The 15,646-nt window shown below is 55.7% G+C and overlaps 2 protein-coding genes across 4 annotated transcripts in view; one reads left to right on the top strand and one right to left on the bottom strand.

The window, feature by feature from the left end:
* Positions 1–1,343: 1,343 nt before the first annotated feature.
* On the bottom strand, positions 1,344–7,259 carry NTHL1 (nth like DNA glycosylase 1). Its single transcript, XM_081090486.1, has 6 exons — positions 7,117–7,259; positions 5,733–5,971; positions 4,865–5,035; positions 3,572–3,731; positions 1,680–1,785; positions 1,344–1,594 (listed from the first exon to the last, which is right to left on the bottom strand). Exons 1-6 carry the CDS (start codon positions 7,253–7,255, stop codon positions 1,411–1,413), a joined length of 999 nt encoding a protein of 332 aa, XP_080946612.1. The 5' UTR covers positions 7,256–7,259; the 3' UTR covers positions 1,344–1,410.
* A 730-nt stretch (positions 7,260–7,989) lies between these two features.
* The window catches only part of TSC2 (TSC complex subunit 2), a 35,531-nt gene continuing 27,874 nt past the window's right edge, over positions 7,990–15,646 (top strand). For all 3 annotated transcript variants that reach the window (XM_081090056.1, XM_081090055.1, XM_081090054.1), the window contains exons 1-8: positions 7,990–8,147; positions 9,917–10,003; positions 11,429–11,539; positions 12,424–12,568; positions 13,614–13,731; positions 14,126–14,174; positions 14,551–14,676; positions 15,039–15,112. In XM_081090056.1, the coding sequence (XP_080946182.1) occupies positions 8,010–8,147; positions 9,917–10,003; positions 11,429–11,539; positions 12,424–12,568; positions 13,614–13,731; positions 14,126–14,174; positions 14,551–14,676; positions 15,039–15,112 (848 nt within the window). In that variant the 5' untranslated portion in view covers positions 7,990–8,009. The remainder of the gene's footprint in view (positions 8,148–9,916; positions 10,004–11,428; positions 11,540–12,423; positions 12,569–13,613; positions 13,732–14,125; positions 14,175–14,550; positions 14,677–15,038; positions 15,113–15,646) is intronic.

Raw genomic sequence — 15,646 nt, 5'->3', positions numbered from 1 at the left:
CTGGGAGGCCAGATGTGGCTACAGAAGCTTCCCCTCAGCCTCCTCGTTGCCTTCCCTGGTGTGGGGGCTCGCTAGGCCAGGCCCCCCATGTCCCCACCGCACCAGGGGTCTGGGATGCAGGGTCTGGGCTCTCGGAGGGGCCAGAGGATGGAGGCCCCTGCTCCTGAAGAGGGCAGCCTCTGGACAGGCCCCTTGTTCCTTTGCCACAGCCCCCGGCTTGGGGGGGGGGTGTGGCTGTGAGAGAGAGCCTGCCCCAGGAGTGCCTCCAGGCTTCGGGCTTGGCCCCTGCCTGGCGCCCTCCCCCAGTAGACCCCACAGACTCTGCCCTGAAACCCCCCGACATTGCCGTCTGCCCTGTAAGCCATAGCGCCTCTGCGCCCTTGGAATAAACAGGCCGTCCTCACACGCCTGGCTGCCTCTGTCCTTCCTCGGGGGATGGGGGAACGGTCCAGGCAGGAAGGTAGCAGCCTAGCAGCCCCATCCCCAAATCTCAGCTGCTGGAAACAGGTCTCATTTTTTTTTTTAAATTTTTTTTTTGTTTTTAATCCTTACCCGAGGATATTTTTTCCATTGACTTCTAGAGTAGAAGGGAGGGAGGCCGGAGACAGAGACACATCCATTGGTTGCCTCCTGCACAGGCCCCTACCGGGCTGGGGAACCTGCAACGGAGGTACATGGCCTTGACCGGGAATCGAACCCACAACCCGTTGGTCTGCGGGCCGCCGCTTTAACCACTGAGCAACCAGCCAGGGCAGCAGGTCTCGTTCTTAAACCCCCACCTCCCCAAATCCATCCACCTGACAGCCAAGTCCCAACACTTCTCAGGTCCTGCTTCCCTCTCCGCCTGCCCTCTCCAGACTACCTGGGATCCCTGCCCTCTCTCACCCCGAGGCCCTTGCTCACCTCCTCTGCCAACACCTCCTCTGTGAAGCTTTCTGGGCCCCTGGCACCCCATGGGCACCCTCTGCCTTCATATAGCCCCCCACCCCCAGCAGGTACGAAGGTCAGGCCTCAGGCCCTGTGGCACCCAGACTGGGCTTCCTGGTGTCCTTTTGGAGGCCAGGTGGCTCTGTAAGCACTGGGGGTAGGGCCTCCTAGCAGTGGCAGGCTCTCAGGGTGCACAAGTTCAGGAGAGGGGTGTTTCTGGGCCCTCAGCCAGCTGCTGAGGGAGGAAGCCCAGGCCTCCAGCGTCACCAGCAGGCCTCTCAACAGCTGGCTCCAGCTGGCTCCCACGATCCATCTCTTCAGTCTGGGCCCCTGCACCCACCCCCACGTACACAGCCCAGATTGTCACGTCCACATGCTGGCCTCCCCAGGGTAGAAATCGGACAGATCCCAACTGTTGCAAAACCCCAAACTTTATTATGAACAGGCTGCAGTTCCCCAACCAAGTCGCAGAAGACAGGGCCTTCAGAGTCCCGTGCAGCTGGGCACAGGGCCTTCAGAGTCCGTGCAGCTGGGCACAGGGGCTTCAGAGTCCCGTGCAGCTGGGCACAGGGCCTGGTTGAGGCAGGTCTGGCATCGAGGGCGGACAGGCAGACAGATCTGCTGGCCGAAGCCCACCAACAGTCCATTAATCTCACTCCACAGGTCCCTGTGGGGTGGGAGTGGGTTAATGCAGAGAGAGCGAGGGAAGGAGGGAAGGTGGAAGGGGAGCCCGTCCTGCCCTGTTGCGGCACCTGGGCAGCCAGTCCTCCAGGGCTGCACGGGTCTCCTCCGGCGACTTGGTCACCTTCTTGGTCCACCTGAGTCGGTTGGCAATTCTGTGCACATGTGTGTCCACTGCTGCTTGGAGACAGGGTGGGGTGAGTGTGGGGCAGGCCCAGACACCCCGTTCTTGCCCATGGTCCCACCCATTAGCCCAGGTTGGTGAGTCGCCCTGGCTTCCCACACAGAGCTCTGAGGGCCCCTAACTGCACAGTACGAGCCAGACATGAGAGTGGCCACCATACTGCTGGGCAGGGGCTGTAGGCAGCAACCAGAGGACTTGGGCCCTCACTTGGGGTGCAGGGAGCAGTGCCTCTTGGCCCAGCCACAGGGTGCCAGCAGGAGGCTGTTGCCTGCAGAGCCAGCACTTGTAAGGAACAGAGTGGGCAGCACAGCCAGGCCAGCTGCAGCCCCTGCTCCCCTTTACAGCCACCCCAGGGCCCATCCCGGGCACCCAGTCACCCAGGCCTCCTTGCCCAGCTATCTGCAATCCCTCTCCTCCTCACTGTCAAAGAGAAAGCCAGTCCCTGCATCTGCTTTCTCTCCTGCTGCTAACAAGCCCAGGTAGAGGCTTGCACCCTTGGATCCCCTGCCTCAGTTCCCTCTTCTGTCACACGGAGGTGACTGTGCTCCCTGAGGCCCAACCTAGGGCCACACCACACTGTGTGAACCCCCTGTGGGCTGGGCCAGGAGGGCAACCGTGCCCCCTGCTTTGTGGCCAAAGCTCAGAGACCAAGTGCCTTGCCCAAGGCCACCCAGGTGGGGAGGCAGAGCTGGGATCAGCTTTCTCACGAGGGAGTTTCTCCTGGGGAAGCCCCTGGGAGGCAAAGCCTCCCCTCCCCAGGGTTTCCCTACGGCTGACCGGGCCCAGAGGCAACCAGAAAGGGTGACATTCTGACACCCGGGGTAGGGCGGTGGGCAGGGAGCCCTTCACTCAGACCTGCCTGACCACTCCCGGGAAAGAGCGGCTGAGGACAGCTGCCCAGATAAGCCGAGAATTTGCTGAGAGGCTGGCCTCTACAGGAGCCCTAGGGGGAGGCTCTGCCCTGGCCCCTTCTTGGCCCCGTTCTGGTTCTCGGGGCTGCCTTTCTACTCATGGGCAGTGCTGGAAAAGGGCCCCACCCCAGGGGGCAGGCTACACAAGCTGTGGGAGCTGAGGGGATTCCCACCCCTTGCCAGCCCCGCCTGCAGGAGTCCCAGAGAGGCACTGGGGTTGGGGAGTACAGAGAGGTTATAGGTCAAGCCTTGGTTTCTGGGCTGGCTGGGCTGGTGCGGGGGCCTAAAAGCCCCAACTCTCTGGGCAAAAACCTTAGGAAGCAGCCGCTGCACGCTGACGCAAATCCTGTCTCCACCCAGAGATCCTCCGATGCCAGGCTGCTAGGCCTGGACCCAGGAAAGGGATTCCAGGAAGAGGCTCCCCCACTCCCAGTTCTCCTCCCCATCCCCCCAGCCCATTCCTCCTCTCCCTGGGTTCCCCTGTCTTCACAACATCACCCTAATCTGCCCACACTCATCCAGAGCCTCCTGCTTCTGGCCCTCTCTCCCGCCTCATGGCTTTGCAGATGCTGTTCTTCTGCCTGGAACACTGTTCCTCCTCTTGGCCCTGCCTTACCCTTCAGCTCTTGGATGAGGTATCACTTCCACCGATACCGAGTCCATCCCCAGAGCCCAGCACACAGTAGGTGCTCATCTCAGAGCAGGACAGGCCTAGCTCAGTGCTGGGAGTACCTTTCTGACCCTTTGGGCTGAGCTGTGGATGAGGAGACCTGAATTGGGGTTATAGGTCAGAGGATGTGGGGAACCCTGACAGCAGTCAGCAAGCTCAGAGCTGGCCTCACCCTCCTCATGGGCACATGCCACTCACCAATGCCTGACACAGTACCCCAGGCCACAGCCATGGCCAAGTGCGCCATTTTGGGCCCAACGCCTGGCAGTGCCATCAGCTCTGTCACAGAAGCTGGGATGTCCCCACCATAGTTCTGCTGGAGGATGGCACTGGTCTGCTTGATGTACTTCACCTTGCTCTGAAAAATGGGGTGGGGGGGTGTCAAGTGCTGAAGGTGGGAGTGGAGTCCAACCTGGGAGGACAAGGCCCAAGGAAGAAGCACAGGTGCCTAAAGCGACCCAGGACACACTCAGAGGCACCTGTTTGCTCCTGTCCCCCTAGGACAGTGGTCGGCAGACTCATTAGTCAACAGAGCCAAATATCAACAGTACAACGGTTGAAATTTCTTTTGAGAGCCAAATTTTTTAAACTTAAACTATATAAGTAGGTACATTGTTATTAACTTAATTAGGGTACTCCTAAGGCTTAGGAAGAGCCACACTCAAGGGGCCAAAGAGCTGCCTGTGGCTCACGAGCCGCAGTTTGCCGACCACGGCCCTAGGAGGCAGGAATGAACCAAGGGAAACAGGCAGCCTGAGGGAGGCCCAATGCATGCCTGGACCCCTGCCTTCCACCTGTTTGGGCCAATGGCATGTCTTGGGGTCCAGCTTGGGCGCCCCCCTCTCCCATCATTACCCCCAGAGGCCAGGCAGGCTAAGCAGGGCCGGCCATGCCAGGAGCTGGGTTCAGCAGCACCTGGACCTGCAGGAAGGAAGGCTGGAGTCTGGGGTTCCCTGCCAGCGAACAGGCCAGCTGGGCGGTTCCCATCCTGTGCCTGAGCAGACGGGGCTATTTAAAACCCATCTGACACACTGCAACCCACACCAGTGCCCAGGGAAGTAGCCACACCCGCCTGGCCACCTTCAATAGATCTGCCTACTGGCCACCCTGTGCTGTGGCCTCTTGCTGCTCTGGAGGGGAGGGTGTAACACACTCCAGGGAAGCCCGGAGTAAACAAAGGGAAAGGTGGATGGGCAGCCTCAGTGAGAAAGGGAAGGGCCAGGCAGCTGGGTGGGGGGTGGAGGAAGGAAGGGGTGGGCTGCAAACAGGAAAGGCCAAGGAGTTCCAAGGCCTGGACTTGAGGCCCCACTGCCTGGCCCCCTGTGGACAGCTCAGAGGGGTGGGGGACTCTAGTGAGAACTCATATCCAGGCCCCTGTGGCCAGAAATGTCCAACCCAGCCTCCTGCCACCCCCACAGCCGCCCTCAGCAACCCGATGTCTTTTCCAGGCCAGTGGCAACCCTGGCCCTCGTTGCCACAGGCTGGGCTCACCCTCCAGAAGCCCACGGGGTAGATGAGTGCGCCCAGTGTGCTGTCATCTGTCTTCAGGATATTATCCACCGTTAGGCCCCGGGCCCGCAGCCGCTGCATGGCACCCGCCGTCACCTGGTCTTTGGTCTGGCTGGAGAGCATCAGTGACAGCAGCACCTGGTACCTCTGCACCTGCTCACAGTGACAGGGACCAGAAAGATGGTCGGTCCTGGGTGCTCACTGTGGGCCAGGCTCTAGCCAAGTCCTTTACCCATGGGGGAACAGATCAGACGTCAGCTTCCTACCCACCTTGGCCAATGGGGGGAGGTGTGTGGTAGGATCTGGTCTGGGCCTGCTTTTCATCTATAACATGGGGACAATAATAGCACCTGCTTCTCAGAATCACTGGGAAGCTTAAATGAATTTTCACGACACTTAGACTTGTACCTGGCACAATGTCAGTGCAGCCGCCATTGGCTGTTACTGTTATCGCTATGTGAATGATGCTACTACCCATTTTGCAGACAAGCTAAGTGAGGCCCAAGTCACCCAGTGGAAGAACTGGGATTAGATTCACATTGATCAAAGGACCAGGCTCTGGGCTAAAGAAGTGCAAAAATCTCTTTCTCTATCAGCAAATGTACTGAATGCCCCTGATGATTCAGCACAGTGCTGGCAGAAGGCAGAGCACGAGGCCTCATGCCACAGGTACCCCTGACCTGTTGATTGGCCACAATGAAGCAAGTAATGCTGCCCAGTGAGTGCTCTGGGTGCCAGGTGTGCATCCTCTCAGGGCCGTGTCAGCTAAGAGCTGCCAGGTGTCAGGCGTGAAAGGAATCAAGCATCTTGTTCCGAAGAGGGTCACCAGGCAGATGGGGCCCCTCCCTACCTTTGGGGGCACACTGCGGTCATAGCAGTGCTCAGCCCCCAGCTGGTCCACAGGTGCGTCCTTCTCACTCCTCATGGTGCGGATGTTTGCCAGCTGCTGCTGCCAGTCCTGAGGCTCCCAGCTTGGCACCTTGAGCGGCTTGATCCCCTCTCCTTTCTCACCATCTGAGGCTTCATAGGCCACTCTCAGGCTTTGTGTCTTCCGCTGACGCTTCACAGGGTGGTGGCTTTTCCTTCCTTCTGCAAAAAAATGTCACTCAGTCTTTTCAATGGGGGACATAGGTAAGGATAAGGTGTTGCCCTGATTCAGGGGTCCTCAAACTACGGCCCGCGGGCCACATGCAAATACAAATATTGTATTTGTTCCCGTTTTGTTTTTTTACTTCAAAATAAGATATGTGCAGTGTGCATAGGAATTTGTTCATAGTTTTTTTTTAAACTATAGTCCAGCCCTCCAACGGTCTGAGGGACAGTGAACTGGCCCCCTGTTTAAAACGTTTGAGGACCCCTGCCCTAATTGCTCTCTCATCTCTCATCATTCATTCTTTCGACAAGCACCCATCGTCCATCATCTACTGCTGGGGAGCGGGGTATGCTCTGTCTTCCGTAGCACGCATCCGGGACAGGTCAGCCTTCTTTGTGCCACTGTCCCCCTGACCAAGTCCAAGTTAACAGATGAGAACTCTGGTAACAGCCCTACCATGATGCCTCTTAATCTACTCTCCATACTGTCAGAGAGAACTTTGTAAGATCAAAATTGGATTGGGTCACTTCCTGTTTAAAAATCCGCATTGGTTTTTCCCTTGTACTCACAATGAACTTAAACTCTGTCCTGGCATCAAAGCTCCTGCCTATCTGGCTGGACTTGTCACCTGCCTGTCCCTCTAGCCCCAGTTCCTCCCGCTATGCTTCTGGTGGGTCTCCTTTTCTGGACTACCCCTGGGGTCCTTGGGTGCCTATGGGAATCCCCTTCTGGCCAAGCCTGCAGACATCGCTCTCTAGCAAGGAGAGAGGACTTCTGGCTAAGGGTGTCCTGGGCACCCGACTTCACTGAGAGGTAAGCAGCTATGACAACGGGGCCAATCTGCCCCTCAGAGAGCTTGGCGCAAGTGGGAGATTCCAGGACAGGCTGCTGAGACCCCAGAGAACGTCCTTGTTCAGGATGAGGGTCGGGGTAGTGTGAGCTCCTGGAACCCAGCCCCTGACTCCTGGGAACAGGGCGCTAGGTGGGAACCCAGCAGCGCGTAGGGCCAAGGAACTTGCTTGCTGCCTCCGGGTCCCAGCCCGCGCAGCTCGGAGCCCTCCAGGGCGGCGCGGGACCCCAGCCCTCAGTCCCTTGCAGTTCCCTCCCTCTCCCCTCCTGCCTTTCCCTGGCCGGGCGCTACCTGCAGCCGACTTTCCCCTTGGGAGCGGCGCGGCCTCCTCCCCACTCCCCCTCGGTCCGACCCCAGGACCCCGGCTCCAGCTGCGGGTCACCATCCTCGCGCCCGCGGTGCTCATGTCGAACGCCTGTGGACTACACATCCCGGCGGCCCCCGCGGCACTGTCATGTGACTTGCCTCGCACTCATTCTTTTGGCCAAGGGAAGCCTAGAACTACGACTCCCAGCAAGTCATGCGGCGGCCTCGGACGCCGACCGCTGCGCATTGCGCATTTCCGGTGGCAGGTCGGGGCAGGGGTGTGCGCTCCCTTCTCCGCGCTGGGACCGCCCGGCCGCGCGTGCCGCGGGCGCGGCTCGGGGTGAGTGCCTCGAGGTTCCCCGACCACTGATGCCCGCCCAGACCGCGGTGTGGCCCGGCCCCGAGGGGAGGCGGCCGCGCCGGGCCTACTCGGTGATGAGGCGGCGGGGGCGAACCCCGCAGTGGCCCGGGTCCGGGTCTAGGCCGCGCCCCCTTTAGCCTGACCATGGAGCTCCAAGCTCTCCTTGGTTTGAAGTCCTGGCGGGTGAAAGGGGGTTCCTGCTGCCCGCGTCCCTCCGAGAGCCCTCCTTTACATGGAGGGGAGAGCGCTGGCTAACGTCAGGGCTCCCTAGGACCCGCGGTGCCCGCCCTCACTCCCAGTTCCCCTTCCCCACCCCATGCACGAAGGGGCGGGCGGCCTGGCGCTTCCCAGGTTTGTTTCTGGCCCGGACAGTGTGGCTGTGGGAGGAAAGGTGCCCGCCAGAGCTCTGGGGTTCCCGGGTGGCTGTAGGTCCGCAGGGGCAGGTGTGTGCAGTTGTTTCTGAGCTCTCTGCCTGTTGCCCCCGCGTACAGAGTCCCATGTTGCGCGCCTGCCCACCATGGCCAAGCCAACAAGCAAAGATTCAGGCTTGAGGGAGAAGTTCAAGATTCTGTTGGGACTGGGAACTTCAAGACCAAACCCCAGGTCTGCAGAGGGCAAACAGACGGAGTTTGTCATCACAGCGGACATCCTGCGAGTGAGTGAGCTGCCTGTGTCTTCCCCGCTGGCCGCCTGGGAGGTGCAAGGAAGGCTGGGTTTGGTCTGTCAACAGGTTCTGTGGGAGATGAGTTGCTGGTGGCCGTCTGTATGGGGCTGCTGTCCCCAGGACCAGGGAGGCTTACATGTCCTTTTTCCTGGAGATTTAGGAAGTCAGAGGACTTGGTTCAGCACATGAGTTAGTATGCGCATGTCAATTCAAGAAAACCTGTTTTACGATATGGGATCTGAATGCCCTGGTCTCCACAGGTGATTAGCGTTATGACCATGTGTAAGCTAGTAATTTGTGATTCCCTCTGAGAAGTCTTTATTTTTCGTCTTTGTTTGAATCTCCCAGCATTCCTGACACCATACTTTGTCCATAAATAAATGTTGTCTTTGTACTTTTGTTATTTTTAGTTTTGAAAAGCTTTTATTTATTGATTTTAGAGTGAGAGGAACTGTGTGTGTGTGGGGGGGGGGAGGAGAGAGAAACATCAACTTGTTTCACTTATTTATGCATTCATTGGTTGCTTCTTGTATGTGCCCTGACTGGGGATCGAACCCACAACCTTGGCATATCTGGATGCTGCTCTAACCAGCTGAGCTACCCAGCCAGGACTTAGCTTTTGCACTTTTATTTTATTTATTTATTTATTTATTTTTTAAATTTTTTTATTGAGAGAGAGGAAGGGAGAGGGAGAGATAGAAACATCAATGATGAGAGAGAATCGTTGATCAGCTGCCTCCTGCACATCCCTACTGAGGGTCGAGACAGCAACCTGGGCATGTACCCTGACCAGGAATCAAACCATGTGGCCTCCTAGTTCATAGGTTGATGCTCAACCACAGCCACACCAACAAGGCAGCTTTTGCACTTTTAAAGTATCCCATTCAGAAACTAGGACGTATGTTCATCACCTGGTGAGTTACCCCTTGAATAACACAGATTTGAACTGCACAGCTCTACTTAAATGCAAATTTTGTGTGTTTTTTAAAAATAGAATTTTGGGGGGTGACATTGGTCAGTAAGATTATGTAGGTTTCAGGTGTACATTTCTGTAATACATCATCTGTATATTGCATGTTTACCACCACAAGTCATGGATGAACCTTGAAAACATGCTAAACCAATCATAAAGGTTCACATAATGTGTAACTCCATGTATATGAAATATCAAGAATCGGCAAGCCCGTAGAGACAGAAAGTAGATGAGCATTTGTCAGGGCCTGGATGGAGGAAGGGATAGAGAGTGACTGCTAATGGGTATGAGGTTTCCTTTTGAAGTAATGAAGATGTTCTGTAATTAGTAGAAGTGGTTACAAGCATTGCAGATATGCTAAAAAATGAATTGTATAGTTTACCTTTTTTATTGACACAGGGCAGGGAAGAAACATTGATTTGTTGTTCCATTTAATCATGCATTCATTGGTTAATTCTTATATGTGTCCTGACCGGGGATCGAACCTGCAACCTTGGCATATTGGGATGAAGCTCTGACCAACTGGGCTATCCCACCAGAGCCTTAATTGTATGGTTTAAAGTGGTGAGTTTTATACGATGTGAATTTATCACAATAAAAAAATATAGTGATGGAAACAAAAAGTCTGTTTTCACTCCACTGAGATGGAGTAATGCCTAATTTCAGAAAGGTCTGCTGCAAGTCTCCGGAGTGGCACATACGGCACAGCTCTAAGGCACAGTTCTTAGAGCGGTCTGTGCGTGGAGTTAGATCCTTTGCCTGAGCACGGCCCTTTTTCCTTTTCCAGGAACTGAGTGTTGAATGTGGCCTCAACAATCGCATTCGGGTGATAGGGCAGATCTGTGAAGTCGCAAAAACGAAAAAATTTGAAGACGTAAGTCTGTCTCAGTTGGGTTACTTCATCTTAGTGACCGGGAAGCTTCCGGAAATGCCCTGAGCACAGCCCTGAGGGACCAATCCTATGTGGAGATGGAGAGCAAGGGGATTAAAGGCTTTCCCAGCAGATTGGAGAAAGGGTTTGTAGTGGTTTCCAGAAATGTCCTCACTTGTCCTCTTATTGCAGACTCGGGGGAAGGAAAAATAGAGGCGTGTCAGGGAAGAGAGTGGGTTTCACAGAGAACAATTCAAGGCCCACCAGTCTGTCCTTTTGGGAGAGGAGTGTGGTTGGTGGTATCAAGCGGCCCTACAGACATGGCGTAGGCATATTTATTTCAGCCAGCTCTTTCCAGGCTATCCTGATGTCCAGGGCTCTGAGTTGGAAGCTGTCCTAGAGCACTTCAAGGGCTCTGCCCGAGCCCTGGAGCCCTGCACGGCATTGGTGTGAGTGGTCGGCAAACTGCGGCTCGCGAGCCACATGCGGCTCTTTGGCCCCTTGAGTGTGGCTCTTCCTAAGCCTTAGGAGTACCCTAATTAATAACAATGTACCGACCTATATAGTTTAAGTTTAAAAAATGTGGCTCTCAAAAGAAATTTCAATCGTGGTACTGTTGATATTTGGCTCTGTTGACTAATGAGTTTGCCGACCACTGGGCTAGGTGGATTTAGAGGCAAATTCCAGAAACTTGTACAGAGTTTTGTGGGGGGTTTTTTTTTGTTGTTGTTGTTGTTTTTTTATTACAGAGAGGAAGGGAAAGGGGGAGTGAGAAAAGAAACATCAGTGGTCGAGAGAGAATCATTGATTGGCTACCTCCTGCACACCCGCTACTGGGGATCGAGTCTGCAACCGGGGCATGTGGCCTGACTGGGTATCAGACTGTGATCTCCTGGTTCATAGGTCAGTGCTCAACCACTGAGCCACACCGGCCAGGCTTGCACAGAGTTCCTGACAGGTCAAGCAAGGCAGCAGAGGCGGGGAAGGGAATTGGTGCTGAGTGGCCCATAGCTGGGCTGGTGTGTTTACGCAGAGGGAAGCCAGGGGGTGGATTTCTGTGTCAGGCTACAGGCCCAGGGGCCACTGTGGTGCTTCTTGTTCTGAACCTCCTGCTGGCTTTTCCCACCAGAGTCGGAGCAGGCTTTCAGGTGGAGTCCCTGCGATCTCTGGAGGCAGCCTGGGCGTTTTCTCTGTCCCGCCTGCCCTTCTCTCCCTCCCCTAACCTGTGGACTGGTGAGGGTTTTGAAGTGGCTTGCAGCTTCCCCTTGTCAGGCTCATGGTCACTGTGGGCTGTGACAGGCATACAAGATGTGGGCTTTAATGACACAAGATCTAAGTCAAAAGACCCTGTTGTTCGGCTCTGCCCTTTGCCCTCCAGTTGAGGGCTCCAGCACACTCTAATCGCTTTCCCCTCTTTGCTGGAGGCAGCATGCAGTGGAAGCACTCTGGAAGGCAGTTGCAGACCTGCTGCAGCCGGAACGGCCACCAGAGGCCCGCCACGCAGTACTGGCTCTCCTGAAGGCCATTGTGCAGGGGCAGGTAAGGGGTGTTGGGTCTGTGCTCAGGTGGAGCGAGGATGGGTGTGTGGGATGATATTGGGCCACCCACTGACTGCTCCTGCTGGTCCCACTTGGATTCTTGTCTTTGGTGAAGGCACCAGGCCCAGGGCCTGTAGTTCCCAAGGCCTCTGTAGCTGGATGGCCATAGTGGGCATCCTGGCATTGCCTCTTGTATCTGTGGGGTGCTGGGCAAGTCTCTGGAGCTCCCTGAGCCTCCATCTCACCTATGAAGAGGGTGCTCATGGCTCCTTCCTCCTCTGGAATATTTAGGGAGTAAGTGAGACAGTTTATGCAAAATGATGAGAACAGCGCCTGGCACGAGTGAGCCACTGTCCTTGGTGACCTCGCTCCCTCTCCCTGGGCCACCCGTACTCACTGCTTTGGCCTCACTGGCCTCTGCTGTTCCTGGACCACTCAGGCCACTTTCTGCCATTGCTGCCTGGAAGGCTCCTCCCCTCCTCCTTCACACCCCCCTGCCCCAGAGGCCCCATCACTCTCAGTGCAGTTAGATCGTTGTCAGTGTCCTGTGAGCACAAATGTGTCCACCCTGGGCTCTGAGTGTGGTAGAGGTGGGGGTATGGAACTGCACTGTCCCTACTGTGTGCCCACTTGTGCCCACAGCCAAATACATAGTGGGTGCTTCACACATGCTGGTCAGCCGATGACCAGTGCGTCTGGTCCCCTACTCGGAGCTGCTCTGATGTTCCCAGTTTGCCCCTCAGCCAGTTCCTGTGGGAAGGAAAAAGGGCCCGGAGTTGGGAGTTTTGGAGCCTGCTGCACTTCCTGGATTTCTTCCAGCTGCTCAGAGAGCCCAGGTGACCAGGGGTCCCAGCAGGACTGCTAACCTTGTGGTTTTGTCTTCAGGGGGATCGCTTGGGTGTGCTCAGGGCCCTCTTCTTCAAGGTCATCAAGGATTATCCCTCCAACGAAGACCTCCACGAAAGACTGGAAGTTTTCAAGGCCCTTACGGATAATGGGAGACACATTACCTACTTGGAAGAAGAGCTGGGTGGGTGCCACAATGGGTGTGAGGTTTCTCTGGCCTTGGTGATCAAATTTAATCTGGGATGTAGAAGCCACTGGGGCCCTGCGGGAGTGCTGCAGTGTGCAGGAATGGCCTGCAGACAGCGCTGCACCACACAGCTCTGCTTACCCGGGACACCTGGGTTAGCCACCGAATCTCCTGGGGGAGCTTGTTAAAAATGCAGAGTCCTGGGCTTCCCTCCAGACCTGCTGGCTCAGAACTCCTGGGGAATGCGGCTTAGCTGTGCCTTTCAGGCAGGCAGGAGGTGGTCTGAGCGCTGCTGTAGGAGGTGCAGGATGCTGATCTGGGCATTAGGCTGTGTTTTACCCAGAGTGCCCTGAGCTTTCTGGGGGGCCGGGGCCGCCTCACTGGGTCTGCCTCCTTGCCCTCTTCGTGCCCTGGGTCTGACCTCCAGCTCTCTCCTTTGCTGGCTTTTTGTTTGTTGTTCTGATGGTGTGAGGTTTCTGTGAGTCTTGAGATTTCATGTCACTGGTCAGGGGAGGAGGGAAAGGAGGAGGAAGAAGTAAATCGGACTAAATTCCTTGCTGTTATATTGCCCAGAATGGGCCTCAGCTGTTAGTTTGCCTCCAGACCAGGTGCTGACAGGGGGTCATGGTCAGGTTTGCTGTCTAAGTTTACTTGGCTAACGCCAAGCATTGCTGTGTCTCCTTCGAGAGATTCTTTCTGGGGATGGGGGGCCAGGAATCTGCCTCCTAAACATGTGTCCTGCTGGTGCTGGCACCCTTGGTGTTGGGGCCAGGTCTCTGAGCATCAGATGCACAAGCGCTGCTATTGATTCTCAGCCCAGATCTCCCTCGGTGCATGCTGGGTGTTGGTGAATTTAAATTCCAGCGTCTGTGATATGCTGACCTGCTCAGGCTCCAGCTGAGCCTCCCTCGACTTTGTGCATGCGTGATCTGCCTGTCGTTGCATGGGGACTGATGATGGGGTTCCCAGCCTTGAGTGGGATGGGATGTGTTTTCCTGGGCAGGAGGTGGGAGGAAGTACATTGCTGTCCTCTTCTCCCCAGCCGAGTTTGTCCTGCAGTGGATGGATATCGGCCTGTCCTCAGAATTCCTTCTGGTGCTTGTGAACCTGGTCAAATTCAACAGCTGTTACCTCGATGAATATATTGCATCAATGGTCCAGTAAGAAAAGAATTCTAACAACGTTACTCTGATCCTAGTCCCACTGTCTTGGGTCTTCAGTTCAGCTCTTGGGGTGAATAGAGCTGTTGAAACCACCAGATAAATGGAGAAGTTAGCAGTGGCCATAGCTACCTTCTACTTATTTGCTATTTTGAGGCTTGACCTAGTATTTTATTTTTAATGGATGTAATTTTACCTGGTTTTACTTACTTGTCACTTTTTCTGAATATTCTGTGAAATCCATGAGGGCAGGGGCAGCATGACCACCTGCCTGTCGTGGGTGAGGGGGGCCCTAGGGAGGCGGAGCCCCTCTGTGGAGTCACCAGAAAGTGAATTGGAGCCACGCAGCCTCTGGGAAATAACCTTTCCGTTGACTTGGCGCTTCCTCCAACAGCATGATCTGCCTGCTGTGTGTGCAGACCGTGTCCTCCGTGGACATAGAGGTCAGTAGCTGCCCTCTCGGAGGCAGTTTCTCTCAGCCTCCTCCTGGGCGGTCTGGGTGGGCTCTGGGATTAAGTGCCCTCACTGACCATGGCTCCAGGCAAGCTGCTCGGCTGCTCTGAGCCTCACACTCTCCTGTAAGTAAGGGTATTGGGTGACCTCTGTGTGGGGTCATCGTTCAGGATGGGCTGACCCACAGTGTTTGGGACATAGAAGTGCCCAGACACTTGCTCTTGTGGTTTGAGGAAGGCTGCTTTGGCAGAGGGGAGGGGCAATAGTCACTGACCAGAGGAGGGTGGGAAGGAGGCTGGGGATGTTGCCTCCCCATGAGCAGGAGTTGAGGCAGGGCTGGTGTGACCTCTCTCTCCACCCCACCAGGTGTCTCTGCAGGTGCTGGATGCCGTGGTCTGCTACAACTGCCTGCCAGCCGAGAGCCTCCCCCTCTTTATTGTCACTCTCTGTCGCACCATCAATGTCAAGGAGCTCTGTGAGCCTTGCTGGAAGGTGGGGGTCTGAACTGTTGTCCTAGAGAGTCCTTCCCTAGATGAAGTTATAAGCCAGGTACATGGGCAGGACAAGGGCCATCTAGTCTTTAATGAATGGCCATCTGATTTTTGGAATGGCCACACAATGGCCTGTTGAGGGGAGTCCAGTGACATTTTCCCAAGGTGGTTGAGCTGAGTCAGGGTTTTGGTGGCATTTTGGGAACTCTGTGGCCTCTGTGTTTGGGAAGAAATGGTTGAAAATGGCTGGGCATGAAGGGTGTTGGAGCAGTGGCTGTGCAGGGCTGGCCAGAGCTTGGGGCCCTGGGACTCGTATCTGGGACCTGTATCTGCCAATGGGATCTGGTGTGTTTTGTTTCCCAGCTGATGCGTAACCTTCTGGGCACCCACCTGGGCCACAGTGCTATCTATAACATGTGCCGCATCATGGAGGACAGGTGAGTGTGGTGAAGGCCTGGGCAGAAGGTGAGGGTAAAGTGCTGGATCCGCTGCTGCAGAGCCTTCGTGAGGAAGTTGTCTGTGTTGGCTCTTGCCTGGTATAGGCTAACGGGGAGGTTTCCTGTTCCTTTGGGGTGACTGCTCCAGAAGCTGCCCTAAAGCTAGAGCGTACATCTTCATGCTCCTGATCTGCTCTCCTCTTCAGCTTCTGCTGGTAAAGTCAGAACGTTCAAAACTGAACTCGAAATCTCCCTCCCATATTTGGATCTTGTCCAGTGAGGCTGCCTACCTTTGATCCTGTTTTGAGGCCCTTGCCCTCACCTCTCACAGCCAAACCATTATCAGTCCTGTTGCTTCTGTCCCTTGGAGGTGGCTTACATCTGTCCACCGAGGGCCCCCACCCCACCCCCTCAGCTCTCATCTCCTCGATGGACTGCTCTACCCGCTCTTGGCCTTTCGAGGTCCATTCCTCCACACGGCAGCCACGTGTTCTTTCTCCAGCGCAGATCTCTGTCACCCTGTGCGTGAAGCTA

Source organism: Myotis nattereri, assembly GCF_964212035.1.
Source record: "Myotis nattereri genome assembly, chromosome: 4".
NCBI lineage: Eukaryota > Metazoa > Chordata > Mammalia > Chiroptera > Vespertilionidae > Myotis > Myotis nattereri.
This window is presented reverse-complemented; position numbering and strand designations above follow the sequence as displayed.

Bases quoted from the DNA above. Each gene is read 5' to 3' on its own strand.
- NTHL1 (XM_081090486.1), bottom strand. From the start codon at position 7,255: ATGTGTAGTCCACAGGCGTTCGACATGAGCACCGCGGGCGCGAGGATG. The intron at 3,732-4,864 runs GTGAGCCCAGCC...CCCATTTTTCAG, and splicing joins ACCCCGTGGGCTTCTGGAGG to AGCAAGGTGAAGTACATCAA. The intron at 1,786-3,571 runs GTGAGTGGCATG...GTCTCCAAGCAG, and splicing joins GGGTACTGTGTCAGGCATTG to CAGTGGACACACATGTGCAC.